Source organism: Phycodurus eques, chromosome 15 (genome assembly GCF_024500275.1).
Source record: "Phycodurus eques isolate BA_2022a chromosome 15, UOR_Pequ_1.1, whole genome shotgun sequence".
In the NCBI taxonomy this organism is placed as follows: Eukaryota; Metazoa; Chordata; class Actinopteri; order Syngnathiformes; family Syngnathidae; genus Phycodurus; species Phycodurus eques.
Window position 1 is genome coordinate 14,755,901 of NC_084539.1, and position 14,867 is coordinate 14,770,767.

Consider the following 14,867-nt stretch of genomic DNA (forward strand, 5'->3'; position numbering starts at 1 on the left):
CTCCTGCAACTTGGTCAGCTAATTTGTATTGATTAGGAACCCCATGAGGAACACCTATGGCGTTGATGTATATTTTATGTTGGATAATTTTGCCTCTGTCAGGATAAATCTATTTTTTGTCTATGTTCGAGATTGGACAAAAACATTGGTGCCCTTTCCATTAAATCTTGAACAGGCATAGGGTATACTGACACATGCAATATCAAAATGATAATAGTTCACAATCCAGATCTTTAGGTAATCTATCAAACAGTCTATCATCTCCGGACCACCACCAGCTGCTGCTCCGTGATACTGGCATAAATTTTGGTCCGACTTTTAAGGTTACTTTACACCGTGTGTCGTTAAGTGGTCCTATTTTTTATTTTTTTTTCCTTTACTAATCATGTTTATACAAGTGAAATTATTCGGTGCTACTAGAATAGAATTTTGTCCCGAAACTCCTGTGACTACAAGGAACCAATCATAAGTAGTTATGTTATTAACCATTAAAATGTGTACACTTTTCTTTGAAGTTTTTTAATGGCATTTCTGGTTCAACACGGTTGCCATAACACAATGCTACTCGGAAGTGGGGATCTTTTCCGCCAGAATATGCCCACAAACTCATCATCAAACACACTGGGTGACATGATTTGTATTTCAATATTAAACTATGGGCCATTTTGCTTATGTTAAACTTCTTTCTATATTCTTTTGCTATTTTTTTGTGACCAACTGGACCATTCATAACCTGTTTCACCTATCCTCAATTCTGCCCATTCTCTTGAGCATCATTGGTGAGAGCCGCATATGGAATTATGATTAAAGTATCTTGATTTTGGGAGGCACAAAATATTAAACTGTTTTGCCGCATTTGGAGGTCATGCCCACAGTTCTGATCATCAACTGTACTCCTTTTGGTACGAGTTAATGCTTCCAAATTTTTTATTATTGGGTTGGTCATATTGGTCCAGTTGGTAGGTGATTTCCTATCTAAAAAATGCGTTGTATCATTTAGGGTGGGACGTCCCATGTACCACAAAACAAAATCAACACTATAGTAACCAAAGTTGCTATGTAACAACTCATCGAATCTCGTAACCAACGCGGGTGTGCCATTCTGCTGAGTTCTCACTAAACGGGTTGGTGTCTTTTTTCTTCACTGACCAGCAAGCGTTTTCAGAATCTACACATCTGCTCCCGCTCCGTTATCAGACTTTTGCTCACCTTCCCTATTTGAGTACTCAGCTGAAATGACTCTTTTACAGTGTGTTAAATGAACCCACGTGTTTCTTTCTGCTATTTTTTATTGTCCCATTCATTCTTTCCACTCGACCTACACTCTGAGGGTGGTGGTAAGCACAATGGTTTTTCAAATTGATGTGGAACATGGTTCCTATTTTATTGATTATTTGATTTACAAAATGAGTCCCATTATCACTGTAAATGGTTTCAGGTATGCCATATTTTGGAATGATGTCTTTACATAGTGCTTTTGCCACCGTCAGAGCATCAGGTGATTTTGTTGAGAATAATTCGATCCATTTAGAAAATGCATCTATGATAACCAAACAATACTTTTTCCTTCACTTTGGTTTAATTCAATATTCCTCTCCTGGGCCTCAAATTGCCTTGTGGATTATACCTAGCACAAATCATACATGCTCTACAAATTATTATTATTATTATTATTATTATTTTAATAGGAATTAAAACCATAAGTTGTATAATATTGATTTATCTGTCTTACCATCCCTCCTGTTGAGACATGTGACACAGCATGTCTCAATATAGCAGCCCATTTGAATAGTTATTTATTTTTATTTTTTTTCTCTTTGCTAATGTAAATTTCATTTTGTAGTTTTGCACTTTGAATTGCGTTCTTGTTGTGGAACCCTCTTACTGGCTATCAGTATAGATTGTACCATCTTTATTTATTTTTAGTTTGCATGCCTCGGTTAATGCTACTAATTCAGCAGTTTGTTCGGCCAATTCCTGACAATCATGCTGCGTGCCTTCATCAGGTAAGGGTGTTAGCGTGGCTGGATTTAAGGTTGTGCATCGCTCAACAGTCAAATGTGGTTGTGACAGCAAGATGGCCATGCAAGATAAATATCTTGCAGGTGTTAAAAACGCCATATTGGTTTGCAATAGGAGAGCAGACCCTGTATGTGGGTCCTTAAGAGTTAATGGATGAAATAACACAATCGTGGAACTGCTCTCTATTGCCATTGAAGCTGCCACAACTGCTCTGACACAATGCAGTAATGCACACGTCACGTTGTCCAATTTAGTCAAAAAATAAGCCCATTTTTCTTAGTATATCACCGTATTGTTGTGTAAGTACGGAGGTCATGTCATAGCTTTTACAATCTACAATTTGAATGAATGTTTTATCATTAAATTTGGAAGGCCGAGCGCAGCCCTGGACACCAAATGTTGTTTAATGTCACAGAAGGTCTTTTCCGCCTCTGTATTCCATAGAACAGGTGATGTCATTTTAAGGTTTGCTTCATACATAAATTTTGACAATGGTGCAATAATTTCTGCATAGTTTTGAATCCATGCTCTCCCTTAATTTGTCAGACCTAAAAATGACATCATATGTTTCTTTGTTTGTGGTTTAGGGTTTTTTCAAACTGTAGCTTTTCTGCCTTCTAATATAGTCCTTCCTCCTACACTTAGATTATGTACCAGATATTTGACTTGTTTTTTACACCATTGCAATTTATTCTTGTTAACTTTATGTCCCTCCTCTGCTAGATGACACAGTAAGGCTAATGAATCTTTGCATGTCACGCCCTCCTGGGGGAGTGAATTTAGACATGCTTGTTATTATTACTTGTGAATAAATGGTTGGACTTTCACAGTAACCTTGTGGTAATCTAGTAAAAATATATTTTCTCCCTCAAATTTAAATGCAAACCAAATTTGACTGTTCTTTTCTATTGGTATAGAAACGAAAGCATTGCTTATGTCAATATTTCTTCATCAATTTCAGTGAGGATCATTTGGTCCAATCATACAGGATGCATGTGTCTCCCTTCATCAGCCTGCGTTGTCCAAAACAGCGCATTCCTGATTAGACCAGTTGACGCACTGTATTCCAGTTTGTTTTCTATTTGTCGCCAATCATTTGTCTCCTATCCTTGTTTCAGTAATGTTCCCACATGTTTCCATTGTGACCCATAATCTTTGCACAATGAAATACGTGGGACACTTGTATTTTTATACAGTTCCTTTAATTTGTCCAGTAAAATAATTCCTGCCGCGACTTTTGCTTCATTGTCTGAGTACAGATAATCTTCAGTAATTTTATCAGGTGTCGCATGTTGTAACTTGTTTTCATATACTGGGTCTTGCATTGGCGTGTTTTTTTTACCACAGTGTTATATGCAGCTCATCATTGTTTTTTTTTTTATCTTCTATTTGTGTGATAAGCTGCAAGGCTGCAGACAACAGGGCCTCTCCCATGTTTAACGGTGGTTTGTCTGGGATATCGATTGTATAATATAATGTACTCTCTCTGTTTTCTAGTGTCATATAGAGGTTGTCTCTTTTTAATTCATGTTTTCGTTTCACTACAATATTTTTATTTGAAGATGGAATGAGTATAAGTCCTAGTTGGAATAAGCCATCTCTTCCCAACAAATTCACAGGGCACTCCGGGACTTTGAAAATTGGCATTTTACAAGTTCTCCCCTGAGGGCGAACTCTCTCTAATCCACACAGGCTCAAGTTCAAGTTCCATGGCAAAAGTAATTTGCGTATTTGCAGATTTAACTATTGCCTTATGTCCCGATAGTTTGGAACCTGGGATCTTTTCCCTACATGCTTTTGTATCGCAAGGAAATTTCATTTCTTTCCCATTTATTGACAAGGTTATTTCAGGTTTTTGTTTTTTTGTGTCCAAACTCAGAATGTCCTGTAAATTGAAATCCACTTCCTCATTCTCTGTAATAATTAAACAAGAGGATTTGTTGAGTTGGGAATCAGGTTGGCTTAGTCATGCGGTTGTTTGTCCATATCCTCTGTTATTTTTCTTAGGGCAGTTACGTGCGATGTGGCCTTTATCTCCACAGCACCAACAGATGGTATTATCATAACATTTTCGACCATATCTTACTCTGCTGCGTCCTCTAAAATTATCTCCCTCTTTGCCTCGATAGTATTTCTTTTTCTCCTATCCTTTTTCTCTTTTAGACGCCATGTTTAGCCAAAAAGTAAGTCGTCAAATCCATCTTTTTCCATTTGTGATATATTATTTTTTGTGTCGACCCTCTATTTTGTTTCGAAGTTGAACTAATTTTTGCGAATTTAGCTAGCCAGCGAAACCGTATTTGGTTATCCGCGTGTTTAAATGTTTTATTTTGGAAGGGTTTTGAAGTTGTACACATTGCCAGTCTTTACACGTCAGGCTTTCTGTTGGATTCGTTTTATTGTTATTGTTTCCCATTTTTGTGAATTTGGAAGTCAGTTTATTTGCACCTAGAGTGACCTAATACTGACTTTATTCAAAATATGACTGGGTGACAATGAATGTCTGAGTTCTGGTAAACCTCAACCTTCTACCCCGAATGGGGCGGAGGTTTCTTGCCTCTGCTTCCAAACTCAGTTGTCACTTACAATCCAGTCTCTTACATCCATACTTTTACACACACACACACACGATATTAGTAACGTTTTAACAAACACACGCAGACTTCTTTGTCGCGCGATACATTCATTCAAAAAAAATTAAAAAATTTAACTCACCAGTCGTCTTCAATCCTGTGGATTGTCGTCAACCTTCAGATCCCAGTTGAGGAGTACGAAGACCAGTCCCGGAAAGGGTCTCAATTGCCGTGGCCACGGTCTCTTAACTGGGTGTCGGCTCCACAACTGGAATCCTCGGGTGTGTTGAGATCCGGCTCGAAGGACCAATTTAATGTTGGATTTATCTCACCAAACATTATAATGAATAAACACAAAAGGAATGAAGACGTTGGTCATTTTACTCATGAGGAGGGCGCATGGGAGATTGTTCAGATTACAGCCTCTCAACACGCTCTAAACAATCTCTCCCGTCGCTCCTGCATTTATTTGAAAATAGGGAGGTTTCTAAGTTTACAAGACATAACGTACTAAGCTACAAGACACAACACACTAAGGGTAGGGTTTCAAGGTGAAAACATGGCACCTGCCACGTCCCGGCCACGTCCTTCTCTCAGATGATTCCTGCTGAGTCATCTTCTTGAAGGCGAGACATCTTTCTTTCTAAACATTGTCCATAATACCAATGCAAGCTAAGCAAATAAATGATAACTTCTACAATATATCTAACAGATAAGTGCACAATATGTCTCGTGTCTTGAATGTGTTGACGCAATGGCCTTGCTCAAAAGTAATATTACAGGGATACTCAATACAATAAAAAGCAGAAGCAGGAAAATTAGTTCAATTCCTAAGCAAATTAACACACAACAGGAGAGAGACAAAGTGAGCACGTTAAGAGTGAAATTGTGAGAGAAAGTACGACTTGGCGGCAGCAGTACATCTTGATCAAGCGATGACTGATCATATCAGCGCCGGCCATCTTTCACCAGCCGCCATTTGACGACACGACGTGACCCTCGTATACATGCGCACGCACATCCATTTCCCCCAACGTACCCCCAGGCAGGAGCATCAATAACGTACGGCCTGGCCAGGAGCCTCTGTTTACACACACACTCACATGCGCGCACACTCCCTCATTCACACACAAATGCACAGAGCATGTGCGCGAATACACCCAATTCTGACACTCCCGTATTCACGCAGCCCTTCAGTTGCGTGTGTGCATGCACACACACAATATGGCAATGTGCCCTCGGGCCTGAGGGCCGACTCCAGCACTCTACACCCCCCCCAAACACAACCTCCTGGCCCCTGTTTTTAGTGACAGCTAAGATGAAGGAAAAGAGGTGAATGAAAAGGAAATAAAGATACAGTGCTTGAATTTATTACAGTTTCTCAGCACCGAATTTCAGCCTGCTCACTTCTCTTAAAAATCAGAAATTAGTCGAGTATAACATTCAACTATAAAAACATTTTTTAATTAAAATGTAAAAATCACTTTTACTACATTGATAAAGTCACAGCAAACAAAAACAGTCATATAGCATTCAAAATAAGATTTCAGTTAAAGAGCTTCTACCTAATGGTATATTAATCATTACTGAAATATATTCGATTATGTTTTTAATTAATCAATGAAACAGATAAAAAAAAAAATTCCATCCAGTTATTCAAAAACAGGGCACCATTTCAAACTTACTTGACATTTCAGAAAATGCACAAACTGGTTTGGTCCGTGACATTTCAGAAAATGGGGCAAAAAAAAAAATTCCAAAGCAGATGTTTTCAAATGTCTTATTCTGATTAAATGATAATCAGTCTGCTTTCATGGAGGACTACAGAAATGTGAGAATATTTTTCGGTGAAGAGGCTGAAATTCTGAGGATTTTGACAAAGTTAAAATAAACATAACTCTTAATGATTAATTGATTATCAAAATAGTTAACGATTAATTTGATAACCAATTAATTGTCAGTTAGCGATAAGATTTGTTCTAAATGTTTATTATTTTAATTGTCTGAATTAAAGAAAAAGTGGTAAATGTATTTTACTTTGTGATTGGTCGGTTGAATACTGGCAATAACACACACGCGCACACACACACGCCCGATCATTATAACCTTTACTTGCCTGTAGTACTTGCCGAGCAGCCTGACAGCTTTTCTTAAGTGTGTACTTTTCTTTATTTAATTAATTAAAACAATTGTCAATGAACTTTAAATTAGACAAGCATAAAACAATCAATCTACCGCTGTGTGTGTGTGTGTGTGTGTGTGTACGCATGTGTATTTTAATAATTAGCAGGCAGTAAAGCGACTGTGTTAATTGCATTTAGGATCCTGCCTGGGGAGACTGGGAGAGGGAGGAGGAAGAGAGGGGTGGAGATCATCTTACATTTCTAGCCCCCAAAATAGAGAATTCCCATGTATTCTTAGATATAAAATGGAGCATGCACACACATATCATTCCTGGCATCACACGCACACAAAAATACACACACACACACACACACACACACACAGAGGCCCGGGGAGGATTGAGCTAACCTTAATTAGCCTAACAGTGTGGTGAAATTGATTGAAATGCAGAACATCAATTATTAAGTTTAACTGTTTTCATAACCCGACACACGTCCTACCACGTAACACATGTAAGAGGGGGTGGGCTGGGGGATGGAGGATGGTGGAAGGGGGTGTGTGACGACGAGAAAGGAAGACGTGCGTGTGTGGCTGCACATACTGTAGCCATATCACTTGTGCGAATTTCTCGCAATGTGATGTGATCACTTCTCACCGTGCACATACAGAGTGAAAATGGGAATATGGGTGAACTCAAGATTTTGGATGGACATTTGACTAAATATCCTTGACTGACAATGGGGGAAATTAATGCTCTAATTAGTGAATATTTACTCATTTAAATGATATTTGCATTAGAATGCAGTATAAAAATCAAATACGTTCACTGTACTACTGGCTGAATAACGTGCCGCTGAGCTGATGCTTAATAAACAGTTAACTTTCCCGTGTTTGTTGTTAATTGGTGACTAACGCACACAACAACTCGGATCGAGGTGCTGACGTTTTAAACAACGTTGCCGCCGTGGAGCGAACTGTTTAGCTCCTTAGCTCGTTAGCTTGTGGGCTAGCGAACATAATCAACAGTTAACTTTCCACACACAGCAACAACTCTGAACGAGACGCTGACGTTTTAAACAACGTCAAAACTTTGTTCTGTTAGACTGATCGACTCTGATTCTCAATAAAGATGAATTATAATATTAAGAAACCACAACGGCAGCTTAAAAACTCCACTGTGACACAATAAAATTGTTCCGGCACAAAAGGGATATAGATCCTCCATTCTGCTTGACCTAACAGCCGAACAGGACAAAAGAATAAATAAATAAACGTCGCGATGGTGGAGCCAGCTATTTAGCATCTTTAGCTCACTTGCTCGTTAGCTTGCGAACATAAAAAACAGTTGCCTTTCGTGTCTCTGTTGTGTGCTCCGTGATGCACATGGAGCAAGGCTGTGGAGTATTAGACGGCGCCAAAACCGGTCTGCCGGCGTTCCATGAGCTGACTAGCAGCACAGTGAGCCAACTGCCTGCTCACCACAACAGTGACAATTTATCGAGTCCGGACAAACTATCGTGTGCATTTTATTTACCAAACAATAAGTCAATATAGTCATTATCGTGACATGCCTACCGACACGCTTTTCACACTTCAAAGCAGATCATTTATGTGCCTTTCTTATGTTTTTCCACCATTACTTTTGTGAAGATGTTTGAAATAAACAAACAAAGAAACAAAAATCTTAGAAGTGACATTACCAGTGAACACAAACATGTATCTCACAGTTAAGCCTTATATTTCCATCCATTTAACTATGATAGGACCAACACATTACAACAGTGCCCCAGTCTCCCAAATCACAACTGCTGTCATCTGGTGACCTTTTGAACTTAATTCACGTGCAGGTCACGAGCATGCAAAGGTGATGTAATTCCAACCACACATGCTGCTGCTTTGAGCTTAACAGCCTGTGGTCAGTTAGCCTAATGTGACACTCACAGGTGACCAATATGTATTAAACATGAGTTTGAACCCATTCACACAACTTTGTGACTGGAGTTGATTTGTGGCCAAGTGACCTTAAGAGTAGATCTGTTTTTTTTTTTTTTTTTTTTTTTTTTTTTATTATAAAAGGGCCCCAAAAATCCAACAATGATGCCATTACCTCATATTTGACAAAAGCTGGTTCGTTAAGAGTGTGTGGTTTATTTAATGGCTTTGACAGTACTACCTGCAGGCTTAAGACAATATTTTGCAATGAGTCTCCAGAGCATGTTTTGTGAGAAGGGACCAATAGACTTGCTTTTAGTACAATGGTCATAGATTTTTACATTTTATTTTATTTTGTTCAGTAACTGAAGTGCTGATTATCTATTGCTATTACAGAACGATCTAGTATGTGTGGTTTTAAGTTTAGGAGAGATTTTATTAGCTGCATGATGTTCTTGATGATCATAATTTCTAATAAATTTGATCAATATGTTGATAATTTGTTCGATTAATCGATGAATCTGAATATTTTTTTAAAAAGCATGTTTTTTAATGTCCATCCCTTAATTAAAAAACAGGACATTATTTCAAACTGACAGAGCAGAAAATGACCAAACATTCATCGATTATTATTCAGTTACTGGTTTGGTCACATTCTTTTTTTGTATTCCAGAGTAAAAGCTTGTTTTGATGAAAAACAAAGACCATCAGTCAGCTTTCATGGTTGACTACAGAAATCGGAGAATATCTACTGTTGCGAGACTGAAATTCCAAGATACGAGCTTGGTCGTAGAACGAATCAGACTCCGAAATCAAGGTACCACTGGATAATGCATTTCATGGGGGTAGAGCTAATGATGTCATCTAGGCCTGGTACACACAAAAGGATTTTTCAAATCTTAAAAGATTATTATTATTATTATTATTATTATTTTAAATCTGTGACAGACCCCACTCAAAGATTTTTAAAAAATGCCATTTAACAGTTTTGGTCATATTGTGTGTGGTGTGATCTGATCATCTCAACACAGATAAAAACACACGTAAAAATTCTCGAAATCACGCGAGATCACACATGATCTAATAAAGCCAAAGAATAAGAAGAAACACTTGCGGATATGCGCTGAGTGTTTCGGGCTTTCCCCACACACACAAAGAAAGAGTTTCGGTCGTAAATATTGAACACGTTGATTATTTATTGTCCGCCCCGACCTGTTTCGGATGCTAAAATTGGAACAAATCCATTCTTAACACACATCAAACCCAAGGATAATCTAATGAAACATAAGATTGTCTCGCATTTGATGTACTTGGGGCAAAATCAGGACAAAAACAGCCCAACTGTCTTTATGTGTGTAGCAGACCTAAGAGACCTTGAACATAGCGGTCTTTGGGTTTGAGCAGCCCCAAGTCCACCCTGTTGCATCACTTGACCAAACAATGGCCCGTCTCACTGTCTTGTCTTTGTCCCGGTGCTGCATCACTGCGACCCACTGAGTCAATGGAAAACTCATTTAGGACTAATTACATGGTTCAGGCTCCTGTGTCTCTCTTACTTCTCTTTACCTCTTCTCTTTTCTCCATCACTCTTTCTCTCTGGCTCGCTGTCCTTTTGCGCTCTCACTTCTTTGCTCCTAACGCTCCTGTTACCAGATCATGGTAGTCTTGCGCTACCGGCCAGCCATAACAACACAACAACGGCGTTAAGAAGGTGCATTGTTATTTCCTTGGGTTCAGCCATAGGTTAGAAGCCAGTCTTAATTAGTTGTCATAACTTATACATGATTACCTCTCCTCAGGTCCTCTGCCCTATCAAAAACACCCATGCAGTGTCTGCTTTAGACTTCAAGCCAAGAAGAGGGTTTCTCCATGTACATATCCCATGTCCCTTTGGAAAAAAATGAACACAACTGTCTTATAATTTCACAGTAGTATTAAATAATTGTTAAAAACTCTTCTTTATGATCGAATAAATAATTTATTTCAATGCATTCAATTTGCCTAATCTGCTCATACTGTTGAGATGCCAATATTATTAACTAATTTCATTGTGAAAGTATTAAGTGTACTTTCCTCAACAACTTCGAGGGACGATTTTGAACCGAACACGTGTGTGTTTGGATTATGGAAAGAAGCTGGAGTTCCAGAAGAAAATCAAGTACAGGGAGAACATGCAACCTCAACCAAGAATCAAACCCAGAACTTCTTGTCTGAGGGGCAGGCATGTTAACCGCTGCTACACTATGCTGCTTAGTTGCAACTGATTCTGAAAACATATTTAACTGTCAATCTTTCATTGTTAGTCATCCCCATCATTTTCTACTGATATCTTCGTATGGCATCCCTAAACTCAATAACACCAGTAAGATTCGCAATGATATGCAGTCGACAATAAACAAGCTTGCCTTGTCTCGCGTTAGCAATATGTCTGAGTGTAATTTACTAACCTGAATTACGCAAAATAATTGGAAAGCCTTTTAGATTTGCACATCATCAGACGATATGGTTACAACACACCCGATCAATATCCAGACGCCACGGTCACAGGAGTTAACGTGAGCGTCTGCATTAACCAAAATCTCCGTACTGTAACCACAAGAGAGAGACATGATTAGCACGACTGCATTACTCATCCATATTACACTTCCAGAAAGTTCCCTTACATTCAGCATATGGTATTCATTTGTTTGGGAAATGTTCACTGTACTGCACTGCACTGTAAGAGGACACTGGAGGACTGATGACGATCAAGGAGAGCGAGCAGCAACAAAAGGAAAGTTTGTACTAATGGAGTGTAGGCAGACAAGGTCTCATACAAAATGTACCTACTCTTCCAAAATATATACATACTGTCATTATTACTGGTGACCTGAACCACTCTGGATTGGTTTTCCGGAAATCATAACATATAGACAAACCATTATTCATATTCAAATCTTTGGAAAATTTAGAGCAGGGGTATTAACGATGAAGAGACGGAGGATGGGAACGATTTCTTAAAATAATTAAAATAGGTTTTACAAGGTAGGAAACAGATTAATATCAATATGTACCATTTTATTTCTATAAATCCCTGGCAGTGTTTACATTTTCAAATGATCATTTCTACATTCCAAGGAAATCATCATGTCTTATCACTGTTCAGCTATGTTAGAACAGTCCTGCAAGCTGCTCATGTGGTCATTGAGGCTAAATGCTCGAGGGCATCTTGTTGGTGAGCCCTGACTCACTGTCTTTAATGAAGCTCACCTGCGTATCGACACTGTCGGGCAGAAACCTCCTATGTCCATATTTGGTCAATGTGATATATATTTTTTAATCTATACTTATTGGGTAGTCCCCACATGGGTCTGTTATTTTATTTTATTTTTAATTCTGTTATTATTTTAATAATTTGTACATATAGGTGCCTTATGGGGAAAGGGGTGAATTTTAAGGGAATAATAATAAAATATAAAAAAGCACAAGTTAACAAAGAAAATATTACTTCAATTAATTTTACTACAATCTTTACTTTCATTTTTAGTTACAGTCCTATAAAACCTAATTGTAAATAAATCCCTGGCTTTACTCGCTGTAAAGCTTTTAAAATAAAATATTTGTGATAATAATTAAATTCCTTCTAAATTATTTGTATTGTTACTGTTTAAAAAAAATAGTTTACTTGCTGTACTGTTTATATTTATGAAGTACAGTAATGGCAACGTTGGGGGGGGGGAGGGGGGGAGTACTTCCCGTTTTATTAACGTGCTGCTACCACCCCCTGTTGGCAATTAATGCGCAATGCATCCAAGACCAGAAACAGAAACGCATTGTTGTTATCATACTGAACAGAGATCACAATTGTAGAAATGTTTTCATGAATTAAAAAAAAAATAGAGTACACACGACGAGTGAATAATTATGTGCAACTAAAAAAAGTTCTAAACAAAGTCGTTGTGATTTCTATTTGTGGACCGAAAGTAGCCACATTTACCATTTGTAAGGAGATATTCATGCGGACACATGACTAAGTACATTTCTTTTCGACTAATTAAGACTCACTATACTTTTTGGTGTCATAGTGAAAGAAAGGTAGCGTGTATATCCTATACATACTGTGTATGGGGATGCCTGTATGTGGATAACATTTCAAATGTATCAAATTTAAAACTGGACGACTATATTAAGACTAGACACAACTGCAGTGAACAAGCAAAGTTCATCAAAGTCCAGAGGGACCTGGTTGAAAGCAAAATTAAGAAAATATTCGAGGCGTTTCGTCACTTTCTGCAGGTTGAGGAGGAGGCCAGATTGTCTGCTTTGAGAGAGGAAGAGAACAAGAAGAGTCAGATGAAGAAGAAGATAGAAGCTCTCAGCAGAAACATGGCCGCTCTCTCAGACTTGATCAGAACCACAGAGAAGCAGCCGGCATCTGATCCCATTTCCTTCATGAAGAACTTCCAAACTGCAATGACCGCAATCCAACTTCTGCCCGACAAGCCCGAGCTGCTCCCAGGAGCTCTGCTGGATGAAGCCAAACACGTGGGCAACTTCGAGTTCATCGTGTGGGAACGGATGAAGGAGATGGTGTCCTACAGTCCCGTGATTCTGGAACCGAACACGGCCAATCAAGAACTCAGTCTGTCTGAAGAGATGACCAGTGTGAGTTTTAAAGTTGGGGAGCAGCGTCCGAAAAACCCAGAGAGGATTCTGAACTGGAACGTTCGGTTCTGCTTTGGGCTCAGGAACACACATCTGGGATGTTGAGGTGGGCGACAACAAAGAGTGGGAAGTGGGGGTGCTGGGGGAGTCTTTTGGGGGACGTACATTTTTTAAATGGGGCATTGGATTCAGTGATGATAAATATAAAATGTTTTCACCACAATATGGATCATGGAAAGAGCCAGTCAAAGGTAAACTGAAGCGGATCCGGGTTGATCTGGACTGGAGCAAAAAAAGACTTTCATTCTCGGACTCTCTCTCAAACACCTTGAGACACACAATATACACAAGCACTTTGACTTGGACACTATTTTATTCTTGTACTCTGAAGAAAGTGTGTCCTTACTTCTACACTAAAGATAAAAGTACTTTGACAATACCACCACTTACACCTTGTGTTGGGACTCAGTCAGTGATAACGTTGGAGATATTTTGCTCCCACAATTGTGTGACATGTAGTGACACAGTAAATTAAAGCTGGAAGTTTATAAAAGAAGTGAAATCCAAAATTTTATTATTTTTATGACAGACTCTTTGTCCAGCTGAAATATTTGTATGGAAAGACACATCCATTAAATAAAATACTTCATTTTAAATTCATGATATGGATTTAGACCATGTAAGAAAAAAACTAAAATCTTATCTCAGATTAAGTATGTCATCTTGTGTTTTCAATGATCTGCAGACCTATGCTATCTTCTCAATTATTACCCCATACACAATCAATTGTGACTTTAATTTCAAATAGCGTTGGAGGGCAGTGTCCAAAGAATCCAGAGAGGATTCTGGACTGGAACCTTGTGCTTGGTTCTGCTCTGGACTCAGGAACACACATCTGAGATGTTGCGGTGGGAGACAGCTCTGACTGGCTCCTCGGGCTGTCGAGTGGGGACCTAACATTTGACGTCTCTCCATGGACCATGGGACTTCGTGATGATAAATACAAAATGTTTACAGAACTGTTTGGATGTTGGAATCCGCCCGTAAAACTGGAGAGGGTCAACATTCCAGTGGACACTCACAAAAGATCACTTTCATTCCTTGACTTTCTTACAAACACTAAATTAGGCAAAAAGAAAGGATTTTTATATTGACCATCTTTGTTTGGTAAAAAGAAAATACATCCTTACTTTTACACAACAGACACAAAGCCTCTGAAAATAATACCACTTACACATCGTGTTATGATCCGGTCATTGACGTTGTTGGACATATTTAGCTTCCCACGATCGTCTTACATGAAGGGATATGCTCAATACAAGATAGAAGACTATCAATGATTTCAAATCTTATGTTATTTTGCATGAGATATTTTTTCTCCCACAGGGATATTTTACATGGATTGACCTCTTCACTGAATGAAGAAACTATGTTAGACTCACAATACAGATTTAGATCATAAGAAAATAATATTGCTGATAAAAAAATAAATTAAAAAAGGTATTTTGTGTTTTTACACACAACTTACATTATTTTTTTCTCAATGATTACGCCGCACACAATCTTTTGTGA

The 14,867-nt window shown here is 38.4% G+C and overlaps 1 protein-coding gene across 1 annotated transcript; it reads left to right on the forward strand.

Moving 5' to 3' along the window:
- The first annotated feature begins 8,096 nt into the window (after positions 1-8,096).
- LOC133414119 (E3 ubiquitin-protein ligase TRIM35-like) lies at positions 8,097-14,252 on the forward strand. The gene is given in 4 exon segments (XM_061699264.1): positions 8,097-8,177; positions 12,822-13,345; positions 13,347-13,456; positions 14,104-14,252. Coding segments are annotated over 4 exon segments (864 nt in total).
- Positions 14,253-14,867: the final 615 nt, after the last annotated feature.